The following is a 13,833-nucleotide window of genomic DNA, read 5'->3' on the forward strand; positions in this document are numbered from 1 at the left end:
AACATGCTCCCATACCTTAGGTACCTAGATAGGTACCAAAATATCCTTCCAAGGTTCCAAGGTTCCCAAGCAGGCCACGCAAAACCCAAATCCCCACCTTTCCCGCCTTTGACCTCAGCCGCCCTTGGCCTATCTTAGCGCTACCCAGGTACCTAGACACGATGTAGATCTAGGTGATATTGATTGATTGTTCTTACCTTCCATCTGACATGCATGTATTAATTATACGAACACATTACATCACCTTACAGTAGGAGCCGACAATATTGATTGGTATAATATTTCCATCTCACAATTAAACCGTTTAAGAATCTCGAGAGCTCATCACAGATGTCCCATATAATCATCACGATTTTAGAAAGTTAAATGTAAGTGACTAGGCATTATTTATCCCTACCTACCTAGGTACCTACACACACGTGTACGAGACTCGCGCTTCTTAATGATTCCTCAAAACATGCAGGAATAAAAAGGTCTAACACTCTTTAACGGATACGGTTTTAACGGTTCAACACGTGAGAGTGTATGATAAATGATAACTATCACTCCAGAAAACAATCGATGTTTCTGAACCTGATCTGCCTCGGTCGAATTCTGAGATTTGGATTCGTATCACACGCGCGGCACTAAATTGGTACCCCCCTTTTAGCATGCTAATTATAACATTCCAAAATTTCGTCGCCCACCCATCCAAACGATACAAGGCGCTAGGGGACCAATACAATAATCCCATAGAAATTTGGTTGCCTCAGTGGTAAAATTCTCCCCAAAACACATAGGTTTGCGAGGATAATTGAAGCTTCTTGTTCAAAAATACGTGAATGCCTATTAGTAGGTACATCACTAAATATATGTACAATTTTATTAATACACTTCATCCTCCTAATTGAGATCTTGGGTAAAGTCTATGAATCAATAAAATCACCAAACTAACTACTGGAAATCGTAGTAAGATGCTCATATTTACAGTGTTAAAATTAGTCCGAAGCGAACTACTTAGGTTACTAGGCATTCGTTTCTATTATCATGCTTCGTAACTCATGTATATAAGTAGGTAATTACCTATAAAAATGAGTCTTCTTCACTGCTCGGTGAGAACCTGGGATAATAATGAAAACCATACCCACCTAGGTAAGGTATGAAATTTTCGCATCAATTATAGCAGTGACGCGATGGGAAATGCTACACAGAAAGCATAAGGGCCATATCCCCATACCGTACCCCCCCAAACGGCCAACTTGATGCCACTCATCTGCTTCCGTATTCTTTACTAGAATCCTTTGTCAATAACCAAGCCCATCACCCTGAACTGCCCAATTTTACTGGGGCAACTGTGCGACTCTCACCGGGGTGCTCGCTAGATGGCTCATCCTCTGCTGAATCTGATTCGTCTTCGTGAAAGGTCCATTCCCCGTCAACTATCCCCAACACCAGTCGTAGAGAAATTTTAATCTTGAGGTCTTGAACCTGCTCAAGAGACGCAGAGAATTGTTTCCCTGTAAGTTCTAACTCCGCCTGCGGATTCTGGCGCAAGGCCTCTCGTACGTTTAGCATGTCGCAGGCAGGTGCAATTGTAAAATCACCCGTCGTCTCATCTACCCTACCTTCCCAAACTCGTATATTAACAGTAGTCCGAAACTTCGAAGCCAAACCACCATCAGAGCCGTCGCGCGCTAGATGCAAATGTAAAATCGTTCGCAGGCGAGATTTCCCTGCTTGAAATAACACACGCATTCTCTCTTCGGTGATCGGGTTCAAATGGCTAACTTCGATGGCTACGTCGGGAGATGTCCTCTTATCCCACTTCTCATTTCCTTGAAGGTAGTAGAGAGCGCCGTTGGGTCTAACGTATGCCATCCCATTACTAATGTTCCAGCCTGTTTTCGCGTGGAATCTAGAGCCAAGTTGCATCGACATAATGGCCTCGGTAGCGCACTCTCTAACATACTCGGTCAAATCCATAGCCACAGAGTCGCGAAAAGTGAGTGACCTTGTTGGGATACTTAGCCACCCGTCTCTAATGCTGTATTCTGCCGGGCCTTCTATTAGAAAGTCACCCAATACTTTTCTGCCTGGTTCGTAAACGCTTAACTCGTATGGGAAGGGAAGGGACGTTGGCGACCCTTTCAGATTGGTTTCTCAATACGTGCTTGATAGTGGAAATAGGTTGGGTATTAAGTAAATATTCAAGATTTTGAAAATATTTCATCCAAGCCCTTTAAACTCCAATGTGGCTTCATTTGGCATGCGTGTTAGGCTGTCCAAAATGTCCTCTAGAATTTCCTTGACACGGTCAAAGTCATCTCGAGTAAAATGGGAATGGCCACCGGCAGGAAGAACCCTGCTATCAAAATGCTTCAGCGCCAACTTATAACGATACTAAGGAGCTAAATCCTGCTTTGTCACTTGACTGACTTGAATCGGGAAACGAACTTATCAGTTGAGAAGGAATCGCCTTCTGTATTCGCAGGCATCTTGAATGTCTCAGTAATACGATTAGATGTGTCGGAATCGTGTGTATGAGATGATGTAGGTATCAAAGCTTAAGTGCCTAGGCATACAAGCGGGAAGCTTAAGCTAATATATTAGATTCTGCCGGGCGGTGAACACTAGTCGGTAGATGCCTACCCCCGCCGTAGAAGCCTAAGCTTTTGTTTGCTCCAGGCGTCCTGTTGCCTACCTAGGTAGCGGCATCAATCGAACACAATCAATTCATTAACCAACTCACACGTCGCCAATCTTCCACGTCCTCTTCCATCGGCGCACTTTCCTCGCGAAAAGATGACAGGAATCCAGAACCTTCCAGACGAGCTCCAACTTGCGACCGAAGCACATGTCAAATACATACAAAGCTTAGACACAAGGAAAGATGAGTACGAATACTGGCTTACCGAACATCTTCGATTAAACGGACTATACTGGGGATTGAACGCCTTACATATGCTCCGACATCCCGATGCCCTTCCTCGAGACGAGACCATAGACTTTGTCCTCTCGTGCCAGCACGAGAACGGTGGCTTTGGAGCTGCGCCAGGTCATGATGCACATATGTTGTATACCGTCAGTGCTGTGCAGATTCTAGTATTGGTTGATGCCTTAGACGAGCTAGAAAAACGCGGCAAGGGTAATGGTAAGGCTCAAGTGGGCAAGTGTGAGTCACCAATTCATCCTGGTTCTCCTGTTGCCTCAGCTGATCCACGCTTCAGTCATAGCAGACCTACAAAATCAAGAGACAGGCACATTCGCTGGCGACGAATGGGGAGAAGAAGATACAAGGTTTTTATATGGCGCTTTGAACGCCCTATCCCTCATGGGCCTATTGCATCTAGTCGATGTCAATAAGGCAGTTGACTATATCGTCTCTTGCGCCAACTCCGATGGGGGGTATGGTGTCAGTCCTGGGGATGAGTCGCATTCGGGCCAGATATTTACTTGTTTGGCCGCTCTCTCGATAGCCGGGCGCAAAGATCTGATTGATGTTGACAAGCTAGCTGCTTGGTTAAGCGAGAGGCAAGTCCCCAACGGTGGCCTAAACGGGAGACCAGAAAAGAAAGAGGATGTATGCTACAACTGGTGGGTACTTAGCAGCCTAGAGATCCTCAGTCGCGCGCATTGGATCGATCGAGAAAAGCTCATCGCGTTTACGCTTAGCTGTCAAGACACCGAACAGGGTGGTCTTTCAGATCGACCTGGTGATATGGTTGACGTATGGCACACCATGTTCGGCCTGACCGGCTTGAGCTTGCTGAAATATCCCGGCGTGGAAGCTATTGATCCTGTGTATTGCCTACCGAAGTACACTATAGAACGTGTATTCGGGAAAGCAAGTTAAGTTCGCAACAGCTTCTAACAAAGGTTCATTATGGCAGCTAATCAATGCCTATATTTTTTCATGCACGATTCCTTCAACCTCACTAAAGGATTCCGCCCCCAATGAACACTGCCTGGGTCTAGGTAGTCAGTATCTATATAAATTCGTCTCTTGCAATCTAATAACCTACTATAACTCAACCAAATGGTAGATAGGATACAAGGCAAGAGTAGATTAAACTTCAATTGTCATCTCCTTCCACCCCTAACCTCTTATATCATGGCTAGGCTCAAGGGCTACATTTGTACATTTTATTCACGATTCCTCAATATTATATCAACCAAGTCCACTCAAGACGCCATGGGGATATGATTTCATTATTATGTAATGTAATAACACCATAATGTCTCCCTAAAGATACACAATTACGCCGTATCCCTTTTACGTTGCCCACAGTAAAAGCCAAGCCCATAGTCATCCGTCGTAAATGTAATCTTACTCCCTTTGGGAAAGTAAAAGACATCACCAGGGACAGCATGCACCTTATTGCCTGCTTCGTCACTAATGTCGAAACTCCCCTCCACAATTACCTTCACTTCACACATGGAAATATTGATTAGTGATTAAGCTCCTACCATTGGTTCTGAATAGAATGTGGCTTACTCTCGTGGTATGTATACTCGTACACAAGAGGGGTTCCTTTCTCCAAGCGGTAGAACCCAGCTGATATCGGCTTTTCTGGGTCGATTGTCTCGCTATAATTGTGAGGTTAGCAATTTTATGACCGTTTTCTATATCTACCTCCAAGTTCAATTCATTGGTAGGCTTATGGAACTCACGATGAAGCTACGTCTCCTAGAAAAGCGTTGTCGTTTGCAATTAGTGGAGGCTTAACGGTTTGTGCTTTGGCGTAATGGCTCATGGCGACGGGGCCCGTGGGCGAGTCCTTGCTTTTACTGAAGATCGATCCCATTGTTCCAAGCTTTCTTTTCACAGCGAGCTACCACTGGTAGACTCTTCAACCCGAGTCGAGCAAACAAGCATACTTATACGTCACATTTCCTATCTGTCTCTTAGTAGACATCTAATAGATTCCGATGAACATTCCGTCTCCAATCCCGAATTCGGCCGGGACAAGCTCCCTAGCTGCTATTTCCTACCTCCGGTCAGGAGATAAGAGTAGTATTTTGTTTTCTTTAACACAGGAAGACTCTCGACCGGCGATGCGCACCTGGACCGTTTCCGTTTACGGCGGGGTCGACAGCTCTGGTTGGGCGTGTGCCCCTGCATTATCTCGGCCAGCTCCAGGATCTGCGCCTAACCTAGCTTCAATTGCCTACCCCGATTGGACGGAAATGATTCGGCATCACCTACAGATAAGCTATATTCTGGGGTTCCAACTCTATCATGAGTAGTCATTTAGGGCGGCGTCGTTTCCGAAGCGGAGGTTCGTGATCATCGCTGCGTTGACAAAGGATGGTGACCTACTTATAGTCTTCCTTGCATCGCGAGAAAACTCACCCCGCACATTGTACGTTTTGATACAAGTAATTGGTCATATGAATAACTGTATCTTAATCGTTGATATTGTATAAATCATGATTGACCTAGTTGAGTTTCTAGTCGAGGTTTAGAGGATTGTGATGAGTATTGAATCGGCACTAGGTATTTAGTATTTAGGACGTTCCTAATGAATTTGGGATTAGCGTCTTTTCTTTTTCTTAGTGATGTGAATATGTCTTGACGCAATTAGAAGGCGCTATTGTCACGGAATCGTATCAGTTTCTCAGTTTCTCAGTTTCATTTTCGTGACCTTTTAAGTTTTCCAGTTTGTTTAGCGGCTTACTTGTACCGGCGATCTACCAAGATGTGGCTTAAAATAACCCTTGAAACTCCGCTAATCTCGCCATAGGGAAAGAAGCTAGAGGGGTATAAATGGCGCCACCCAGCCATCTTTCAGCCTCTAAGATTATCGATCTCGATCCAGTTTCAAACCAAAGAGCATTTTTAACATACCTAGGTACCTAGGTAAACTCAATGGAGGTCTTGACTCTACTATCACTACAACCTCCAATAGCTCTGCGACATTCATCCCGCAAGAATGGTTCCTAAGAAGTGAACATCATCGCCGATATTATGATAGACAGGGAACCAGGGCTTCTGTGATTATGAGTTTTCTTGATAGGGCGTCGAACAACGAGAGAATTATTACTCGGCCTAAGAATTTGATAATTCGTGGTAAACCGTCTAACAAGCAAAGGGGCATTATGTTGAAATCCTTCAGTCACAAGCTGTGGGTTAATTGGTGTGCCATATAGATTGCGTGCAGCAAGTTGTGAGGCCCTGAAGAACTCGCTGTTAGTTGCTGACTGGTGTCTCGGCATACTCATCCGCGTACTCCGACTTCCGAGCACGAAAGCTCGGACAGGTTTACGCAAGCGGTCTGCAGTGAGAAAGCGGCGTAGTCGACGTGATTGGCACCGTCACACAACGTCGTACAGGGCGTCGAATATTAAACCTGAATTGGCCAGTTTCTCGCCAGATCTTACCGCTTCCCACCGTTCAACCGAACCGGGCAGAGGATGACATCTTAAACACGACCGTCTCGGCCATTATTTATGAACCAATACCATGCGACGATCAATGTGGCGATATGCTAGCCCAATTAGATGTCTGTCGGCTCGGACTAACCTGAACTGTGGGTGATGCCCCTGAAACTTCAAGAGCCAGTCATCTTAATGGGTGGTCAGCATACTAGATTGCAAAATCGAGCTGAACCTTCTGGACTTAAGCTTAATCAAGTCCTATGACTAGCGGTATGGTGTGCGTTGCGCATTAGCTGCGGAACGAGGCGTCGTTCTGCCGACTGAGACATGGCATCCCATGGGGCTTTGAAAAGGTATGACAACATCAGAAGAGGCGCTTAACCGAGTGAATAGGCTATCCTATCGTTGGTGTTCTATTACGAATCCAAGTTCCTATGCGGGATAAAAAGCTTATGCAAACTGCTTAGGTAGGTAGGTAGGGTTCGTCGAGCTGCTAATTAAATCTCGGAAGACACAGGTGTCGTGGCTGGCAGGGGAGGAGGCTCCGCAAGTGTCTATGTCTCTACCTTTAGCTCTATCCTTCGAGCCGGAGGACGAAGCCTTAGCAAAAGCCCGAAAAAAGAATAGGCTTGCTCAGAGGAAGCATAGACAAAGTACGTAAAGGATGTGCAATTTTTGCGCCGCTGGAGCCTCGCCCAACCTAACATACTCGATAGAAAAGAAATCCCTCAGCAATGCGGCGAGCGAGCAAAGCCAAGACCCTCCCGAGATGATACAGGGGTGGCCGCATATGGTCGCTATAGAAGGAGACTCGCTAAGAAACTATGGTCGTAATAATGAAGAAGTCTTTGGAAACTACGGCCGAATTCCTCCAGAGGCGGGTAGCGATCATGAGCTTTACATCACAAGCCCAGGGTACACATTTCAAGCCTCGAGACACTGCTAGTAAACTGCTAACTCATCTACGTAGTACGGATGTATCGCAAGATCTATCTATACGGGCAATGGACGTCTCAGGACCATGGAGCTTCCCAAGAGAAATAGGCACATTGATGAGCCCTAGCATCCTCAGCACCGTTTCCTTGAGTTACGAGGATGAGATACAGCTACTGTCTCGGGATGGCCGTATAGCCTCATCCAATAACTCAATATTACCAGGATATAATCACGACTGTGTGTCTCAAGCTCCTTTCAGCAGCGCCCACGGTTCGGTATCGCCCGATACCAACTGTGCAACCCCAATCTCGCCTGAAAAAGCCACATCTCTCAGAATGGGACACAAGGGTCAAGCGAAGGATCGCCATAACTCAATTGCGTCTCAAGACAGTTCCCGAGGTTCTGATAGATCTGATGTACCGCATTGGCATTCACAGGCAATCTCCGCTGTGTCTAATGCAGGCGCTAATCAAGCCGGGGATTTCCTGACATCAACTACATACGCACCGATGGATTCGAGACTAACTGCGTCTGAAGATCATATTTTTCAGGCCGCGAATATCATGCGGGCGGAATCCTTCCGGCACAGCCCCCAAGAGGACGAGGCTTTACGACTTGAGAAAGTTCTCGATGCAATAGACGAAGCTGGGTTTGACAGCGTCGACTCTATGGCTACTGCCTACTACACCTCTGTATTCCCACCAGAATCTCCACTACACTCTGCACAAGCTTTGTCTAAGAGGCGACATCTCAGAAAACTACTCGTAGCGTTACATGAAAGTTCTAAGCGCTGGGATGCACAAGAATCGCATAACTTCCATGAGGGAGTTATGCGAAGTGCGGAAGACATACTTATTGATGAGATGAAGTCGTTAGATCTGGTTAGCACTAAAGGGGCAGATGATGACAAATTTCTTGGCAAGCTCGATTCGATATCAGCTAGAGAAGACCATGAAGCCACCAAAGAACACAGAAGGGTTTTTAAACAATATGTAAGTGTACCAAGAATTGCTGCAATACGATCGCCATTGACTGATGTATAAATAGGCACCCGAGACTTGGAGTTTATTAACTGAGCTAGGAAATGCCATGGGTCTACGGCCAGCACAAAATGTTCAACTAGTTTCTTCATTCTTAAGTACATTAGTTAGGAAATAAAACGTATATTCCTATTGAAAACATATCTAGAAATTTTGATGTTCAAGAGGAGGGCTTGACTTTACGATGACTCCCCTGGATAGATACGTGATTTTAAAATCCAGTGTCACACGTCTTGCCACTAGTTTTTTCAACCAAGAAAAGGAAATAAGGGGCATGCCAAGATTAAACGAGGGCCATAATCAGAAGCCGCATGTTAATTTGACTAGAATTGAAGAAGTACCATTGCTCTTAGTACCCCTTTCAATAGATAATCTATGTTGTCAAAGCCCGACGTAACTCCAGAGCTTAACTTCATGAAGCATCACCCCTTCCCACAGAATTCGCCTTACATATATGCTTAGTATGATGTAGCCCGGTCATAAATCCTTTCCTAGTATAAGAGGGACTTTGCTTTGACAACCGGAAAACTACCAGGCCATGAAAGAATCCACTAGTCGGTTTCATACTCCGTAGCCTCATCAGCGCTGCGCTTATCGGTGACATATTCCGTAGCTTCATCGGCGCTTCTGCGCTTGTCCGTCACGTACTCAGTCGCCTCATCGGCGCTTCTGCGTTTATCAGTCACGTACTCCGTGGCCTCGTCCGCGCTGCGGCGTTTATCGGTGACGTATTCAGTGGCTTCATCGGCACTGCGTTTATCGGTGACGTATTCGGTTGCTTCGTCAGCGCTACGTTTGTCGGTTACGTACTCCGTGGCTTCGTCGGCGCTTCTCTTGTCTGTAACGTATTCTGTCGCCTCGTCGGCGCTGCGCTTGTCGGTGACATACTCGGTGGCCTCGTCGGCACTTCTGGCAATCGCTGGAGTTAAGTTGTCTTTGTGGTGGTTAGTTGGAATGAAGTGAGAGAGGAATATTGGAGATGGTTGGGTACGTACTCCCGACAGGCACGGCGCCGGAGAGGGCGACGAAGAAGGGAACGAGAGCGAGAAGAATTGATGACTTCATTGTGAATGATGCGAGGAGAACGTGTTGGCGTCGACTGCGGCTTGTTGTTATTGAACTAAGATGAGTCTCAATGTGATATTGGTCGTGATACCAAGGTTGGTTTGTCAAATTGGAATCCTAACAGTGGCTTCAATCGTGACCTTATATCGAGCTATCGAGAAGATCTATTGGGAAGTTCGTCTAGCTGGGTTGTCAACACTATTCACTCACGAAAGTCTCGCACGTCACTAAAACCGAATCATCTCGGCTTGCGTCCTCCATTGTTTCTGTTACCCCTCTGACCGCGCATGAATATCCTTATCTTGCAGACCAAGAATCAACCCGGTGATGACTATTCAGTGACGGGCTAAGTCTTCTTCGCCATTACGCGACCGTATCGTTGAATCACGAGGGAGGTGGCTACCTAGGTACCCAACCCTGGCATAAGGGGATAGTAGGTACTTTGTCGTACTACCTGCTTCGTCAAGTAATCGTATTATGCCCTGTAAGCGGCCTCATGTTACTTTACGTTACCGAAGATTGACAATACATCGAGAGGGTTCATCTAGACATTATGCGACGGTAAGATGGGGAGGGGTAGCTGTGAGAGTAGCAGGAAGAAAAACTCCGGAGCCCAATGGGAGCCGGCTGATCTTTGATTACCTGTCTTACGCCATATGCAGCGGCAGGACTTGCTCGGCGAAAATAAGCTCGGATCCGAGATTGTTACACGAGTAAACGGACAGGAGGCTGGAGGTGGAGATGCGGGTGACAATGCGTTCATGTACGGTAAAATCCTGTTGCTACGGACTATTCTAGAAATCTCACGGGAACGAGTTCCTGCCAGACCGTTGTAAGTTTCCTAGACAATCAAGAGCGCAATGGTAATCATGTTCAATCTCTTGTCTTTGGCAAAGGAATGAATTCATTCGGAAATTTTGGACTTTGGTAATTCTCTGGAAGTGTGTTGCGGGCCTACGTGAAGCCCTCCCAAAATGAACTTCACCTTGGAGAAATCTGGATTAGCAACAGCCCACGACTCCCATGAAGATGATTATGTATGGAGAAAGTCATTAGGTGGCTCAAGCGATGACGATACACTTCTTACACAAGATACTAGGAAATTCAAACAGAGAAAGTCATTTTGGAGACGGCATGTTCGCGCCATCTATGTTCATATAGTCTTATTTTCTTTGTATTGCATTACGGTAATTACCCTGGTCGCTTGGAACTCGAGTCTACGGAAGGAAATCTTATTCTGTAAGTTACACAAGAAACGTTTGATATTAAGGTATGCTAACTGATAATTATAGCTCCTGCAAACGAGGTACTGAAGTGGAATACAGGTCCATGGCCTGAGGGGGATGGTTTGACTGAACCGTATGTTGGATATCCAAGGCCAGAGCTAGAAAAAGCATGGGAAGGATTGTTAAAAAGCAAGTCCTATAATGGCATGGTTGTACTTATCGAAATACTGATAGGCTTCAGATATGAACATCCGGATATCTAAGGAAGACGTACGTCGTTTTGGGCGAGAGGAAACCGCCATTCCCTTACCGGATGGCTCCGGGTACATCGGAACTTTGAACGTTTACCATGAAATCCACTGCATTGTAAGAAGAACACCCATGCATTTATGCACACGGCGCTAACCGGACCTCAGAGGTGGCTTCATAAACATCTTTATCAAGAGATCTACTGGCCACAGCTCGATGATATTCAGAGGGAGAAAAATAGGGTTCATAGTGGTATTGCTTCAGCTTGCTATAAAAACGTACGTCTCGCCACGGGGGCTAACACTTTACCCTAGAACACTGCTTGAGTACTTTGCGAAAATTCGCTATTTGCCACGGGGATGTCGGACTTATTACATATAGCTGGAACCCCCATCATGTAAAGCCAACGGCGAGGGCAACGGAACATCGATGTATCGACTGGGATAGGTTTTCGAACTGGACTGCCGAAAGAGCAGTCAATATGTTTGAGCCTGGATACTTGGTGCATCCTAGTTTAGGTGAGTTGCGCGCTTCGTAGGGGTGAGGAAAATGCTGATAATTGAAAATAGGACCCGCATACCCGGATGGCGAGCCTTTGCATGGTGGTCCGCGCTACGAGGAGCATACTCTACCACCCGTGCCACCGGAGCAATAGGGCGACAATTAGTTTTTAAGTGGCTGTGTTATTTGATGTTATATGAGATAGATATCGCTCAACTAGAGAAAACAAATTTGAACCTGTAGGGATCTGAGTTCCACATGTGTCATGTGTCTGTCGTGATATATGGCAAATAGAACCATTCCCGGTGAAAATTGTGCCCGCGGAGTATCTAATGGATCGTGATGGAACTTTGGGGCGCCGGGTTATGGATGTCCATTTGGGTAAGCAGTCACTCATAGAAAAAGGGGTCCAACTGTTCCTGTAAATCTCAAAGGCTCGATGTGTTAACTTGTAACCAATTAATCGATAAGTTATGGTATAATATTAAACGTCAATAGATCTTAGTATGGATCCATCTATGCTCATGTTTCTCCTCAAACAGCATACCCTGGTCACCTACGCCTTCTCTATCATGGGTCTTGATTCTTCATCCTCTAAATTAGTTGAAGATGAAGAAGTGTCACACTCTTCCTCTTCCTCTTCACCGACGGCAAAATAGCCGACACCGTTACTCTTATGTCCGTCACTAGGTGGTTCCTTCGCTAGCTTCTCACGAGAAGCTTTGATATTGATCCATAATAACCAAGCTGTGAGCCCAACAGCTTCCAACCCCACTAGACATCCAACTAATCCGATAGTTATACCGGAATACCCACGGAGGAGAAGTCCGGTGAAGAGGTTACCCCAGCCCACGATCATCATGAGTCTTCCAAGCCAGATGTGAGAATGGGATAGCCATGTACGGCGACGAAGGCGAAGAAAGACAATATGGTGGCGCCAGCCGAGAATACTCTGAACACCAAGGCATGTGACGAGAGAGATCCCAGCCACTTGATGGACGGTATTGATCTGGCGGCTAAGCACAAGTCCTAAGACGAAGCCGACAAGTGTGAGTCCTGACGCAACAACCTGTATAATCCAGTGGTATTTGAAAGCCTTGGTGCGGCCCGACCGTATGGCTAAGACCCCAACTGGGAAAAGCAGTAAGAATGCGATTCCCATAATCATACCGTGAAGGTGAAGTATTGGGTTGCGCTTAAACCACGCCGAGCCGTAGGATGTTGACAGTTCCGGGTTATCGCTAGCACCCAAGGCGTGTACCCCTGGTCTGATAGGCGGGAAACTAGGTGCATTGTGCCAATTATTGATCGATCGCGACATGTCGACGTAAAAAATCCCCCACCCGCCTGCTCCGGCGTGATGCGCATGCATTTTCAAATGAACGTCGTACGTATAATCAGAAATATCCTGCTTGGAGTTCCATGCCCACATCCAAGGCTGGGATGTTGAAGCCGCGGAGATCTGGGTGCCGGGCCAGAGATGGCAGGAGTAACAGACAAGCGATACCATCGCCACAGCAGAGTTTGGCGACGAGGGCGATGGATGCCAATCAGCACGGATTACGCGTACGTCGGACCCGTTCATGTCCTCCCTAGTGACGAGAGTTGGCTGCTTATGGCCGATGGACTTCCGGACACTGACGATGGGTTGTTTGGAGGAAATTGGGTCACCGTAGACGATGAACATTAGAGCCCCCTCCATGACTTCACCCAGCCCGAGCGCGGTCCATCCGAGCGGAGTGCTTTCTGATCGGGTGACGCTCATGGATAGATAGAGATCATGAGAGTCCGTAGTGACATTGTGGTGCATCAACATGCCCATGCAGAAGTCGATCACTCCAGTCCCAGCGCCATATTTGCAGTATTGGACCGGTTCTGATGCAGCGATGCTAAGAAGAGGGAGAATACTGGTAAACAGCGTGATGAAGGAAATTCCCGCTTGAAAATACATGTTGGAGTTTCTGTCGCATCTAAGTGTGAGAGAGATCAGGTTCGAAGTAGGGAGGAGTCCATTGGAGAGCAAAATAGTCCATTCTTTCGATTCCTCGGCTCACGGCAAAAGTCGGCGTTCTGATGCGGATATAGAAAGACGTAAGCTGCCTCAGCGTTAGTTATTTGGTGTGGACTGAGATGCAATACAAATGCACTGTAGCATGGTGATATGCAGGGTAATGATTACGCGCGGTGTTATGATGACTGCATATAATCTTACTCCTAGTGGACTAAGAGAAACCCCGCGGTCATCGGTTTCGATTTCATCTTGGCCTAGGTATAGAGTTGATAAAGCGGTTGACTTTGCATGTTAAGATTGGGTTTGTATGGTTCTTAGATGACGATCTTGAGACTACCTAGTCACCATTGCCAGGGGCGAGATAGGCGGGGGCTCACGAATGCCCCTTTACTGAACATGATGAGTCTTTTGACGAGATTAACTGTGCTCTTAATGCCGAGAACGAACG

At 46.4% G+C, this 13,833-nt stretch overlaps 7 protein-coding genes across 7 annotated transcripts; 3 read left to right on the forward strand and 4 right to left on the reverse strand.

Annotated features, from left to right (window-relative positions):
• Positions 1-955: 955 nt before the first annotated feature.
• F4822DRAFT_416728 (uncharacterized protein) lies at positions 956-2,536 on the reverse strand. The gene is made up of 2 exons (XM_051459371.1): positions 2,434-2,536; positions 956-2,341 (listed from the first exon to the last, which is right to left on the reverse strand). The coding sequence occupies exon 2, from the start codon at positions 1,960-1,962 to the stop codon at positions 1,300-1,302; it is 663 nt and encodes a 220-aa protein (XP_051310705.1). The 5' UTR covers positions 1,963-2,341; positions 2,434-2,536; the 3' UTR covers positions 956-1,299.
• Positions 2,537-2,683: 147 nt separating this feature from the next.
• On the forward strand, positions 2,684-4,167 carry F4822DRAFT_416732 (geranylgerany transferase type II beta subunit). Its single transcript, XM_051459372.1, has 2 exons — positions 2,684-3,151; positions 3,207-4,167. The coding sequence occupies exons 1-2, from the start codon at positions 2,782-2,784 to the stop codon at positions 3,830-3,832; spliced, it is 996 nt and encodes a 331-aa protein (XP_051310706.1). The 5' UTR covers positions 2,684-2,781; the 3' UTR covers positions 3,833-4,167.
• A 42-nt stretch (positions 4,168-4,209) lies between these two features.
• On the reverse strand, positions 4,210-4,872 carry F4822DRAFT_378120 (uncharacterized protein). The gene is made up of 3 exons (XM_051456364.1): positions 4,651-4,872; positions 4,475-4,566; positions 4,210-4,406 (listed from the first exon to the last, which is right to left on the reverse strand). The coding sequence occupies exons 1-3, from the start codon at positions 4,782-4,784 to the stop codon at positions 4,237-4,239; spliced, it is 396 nt and encodes a 131-aa protein (XP_051310707.1). The 5' UTR covers positions 4,785-4,872; the 3' UTR covers positions 4,210-4,236.
• Positions 4,873-6,913: 2,041 nt separating this feature from the next.
• On the forward strand, positions 6,914-8,451 carry F4822DRAFT_433470 (uncharacterized protein; the record flags this gene model as incomplete). The annotated part of the gene is made up of 4 exons (XM_051461848.1): positions 6,914-7,010; positions 7,074-7,272; positions 7,328-8,285; positions 8,341-8,451. 4 exons carry the CDS (start codon positions 6,914-6,916, stop codon positions 8,449-8,451), a joined length of 1,365 nt encoding a protein of 454 aa, XP_051310708.1.
• Positions 8,452-8,472: 21 nt separating this feature from the next.
• Positions 8,473-9,979, reverse strand: F4822DRAFT_416740 (uncharacterized protein). The gene is made up of 2 exons (XM_051459373.1): positions 9,329-9,979; positions 8,473-9,267 (listed from the first exon to the last, which is right to left on the reverse strand). The coding sequence occupies exons 1-2, from the start codon at positions 9,396-9,398 to the stop codon at positions 8,885-8,887; spliced, it is 453 nt and encodes a 150-aa protein (XP_051310709.1). The 5' UTR covers positions 9,399-9,979; the 3' UTR covers positions 8,473-8,884.
• Positions 9,980-10,122: 143 nt separating this feature from the next.
• On the forward strand, positions 10,123-11,864 carry F4822DRAFT_416741 (uncharacterized protein). Its single transcript, XM_051459374.1, has 6 exons — positions 10,123-10,637; positions 10,691-10,813; positions 10,866-10,990; positions 11,041-11,125; positions 11,188-11,391; positions 11,443-11,864. The coding sequence occupies exons 1-6, from the start codon at positions 10,373-10,375 to the stop codon at positions 11,526-11,528; spliced, it is 888 nt and encodes a 295-aa protein (XP_051310710.1). The 5' UTR covers positions 10,123-10,372; the 3' UTR covers positions 11,529-11,864.
• Positions 11,850-13,484, reverse strand: F4822DRAFT_416745 (iron reductase domain protein). The gene has a single exon (XM_051459375.1). It carries the CDS (start codon positions 13,323-13,325, stop codon positions 11,931-11,933), a length of 1,395 nt encoding a protein of 464 aa, XP_051310711.1. The 5' UTR covers positions 13,326-13,484; the 3' UTR covers positions 11,850-11,930.
• Positions 13,485-13,833: the final 349 nt, after the last annotated feature.

The sequence above is a fragment of the Hypoxylon trugodes genome (genome assembly GCF_022578975.1).
Source record: "Hypoxylon trugodes strain CBS 135444 unplaced genomic scaffold F4822scaffold_9, whole genome shotgun sequence".
In the NCBI taxonomy this organism is placed as follows: domain Eukaryota; kingdom Fungi; phylum Ascomycota; class Sordariomycetes; order Xylariales; family Hypoxylaceae; genus Hypoxylon; species Hypoxylon trugodes.

What these genes read in the sequence shown, in the direction of transcription:
- F4822DRAFT_416728 (XM_051459371.1), bottom strand. Translation starts at nt 1,962, where the DNA reads ATGGATTTGACCGAGTATGTTAGAGAGTGCGCTACCGAGGCCATTATG.
- F4822DRAFT_416732 (XM_051459372.1), top strand. Translation starts at nt 2,782, where the DNA reads ATGACAGGAATCCAGAACCTTCCAGACGAGCTCCAACTTGCGACCGAA. An exon ending in TAAGGCTCAAGTGGGCAAGT is followed by an intron (nt 3,152 to 3,206) that starts GTGAGTCACCAA and finishes TCCACGCTTCAG; the next exon opens with TCATAGCAGACCTACAAAAT.
- F4822DRAFT_378120 (XM_051456364.1), bottom strand. Translation starts at nt 4,784, where the DNA reads ATGGGATCGATCTTCAGTAAAAGCAAGGACTCGCCCACGGGCCCCGTC. An exon ending in CTAGGAGACGTAGCTTCATC is followed by an intron (nt 4,567 to 4,650) that starts GTGAGTTCCATA and finishes TCACAATTATAG; the next exon opens with CGAGACAATCGACCCAGAAA. An exon ending in CGAGTATACATACCACGAGA is followed by an intron (nt 4,407 to 4,474) that starts GTAAGCCACATT and finishes CCATGTGTGAAG; the next exon opens with TGAAGGTAATTGTGGAGGGG.
- F4822DRAFT_416740 (XM_051459373.1), bottom strand. Translation starts at nt 9,398, where the DNA reads ATGAAGTCATCAATTCTTCTCGCTCTCGTTCCCTTCTTCGTCGCCCTC. An exon ending in CGGCGCCGTGCCTGTCGGGA is followed by an intron (nt 9,268 to 9,328) that starts GTACGTACCCAA and finishes ACCACCACAAAG; the next exon opens with ACAACTTAACTCCAGCGATT.
- F4822DRAFT_416741 (XM_051459374.1), top strand. Translation starts at nt 10,373, where the DNA reads ATGAACTTCACCTTGGAGAAATCTGGATTAGCAACAGCCCACGACTCC. An exon ending in ACGGAAGGAAATCTTATTCT is followed by an intron (nt 10,638 to 10,690) that starts GTAAGTTACACA and finishes TGATAATTATAG; the next exon opens with CTCCTGCAAACGAGGTACTG. An exon ending in CTTGGTGCATCCTAGTTTAG is followed by an intron (nt 11,392 to 11,442) that starts GTGAGTTGCGCG and finishes AATTGAAAATAG; the next exon opens with GACCCGCATACCCGGATGGC.
- F4822DRAFT_416745 (XM_051459375.1), bottom strand. Translation starts at nt 13,325, where the DNA reads ATGTATTTTCAAGCGGGAATTTCCTTCATCACGCTGTTTACCAGTATT.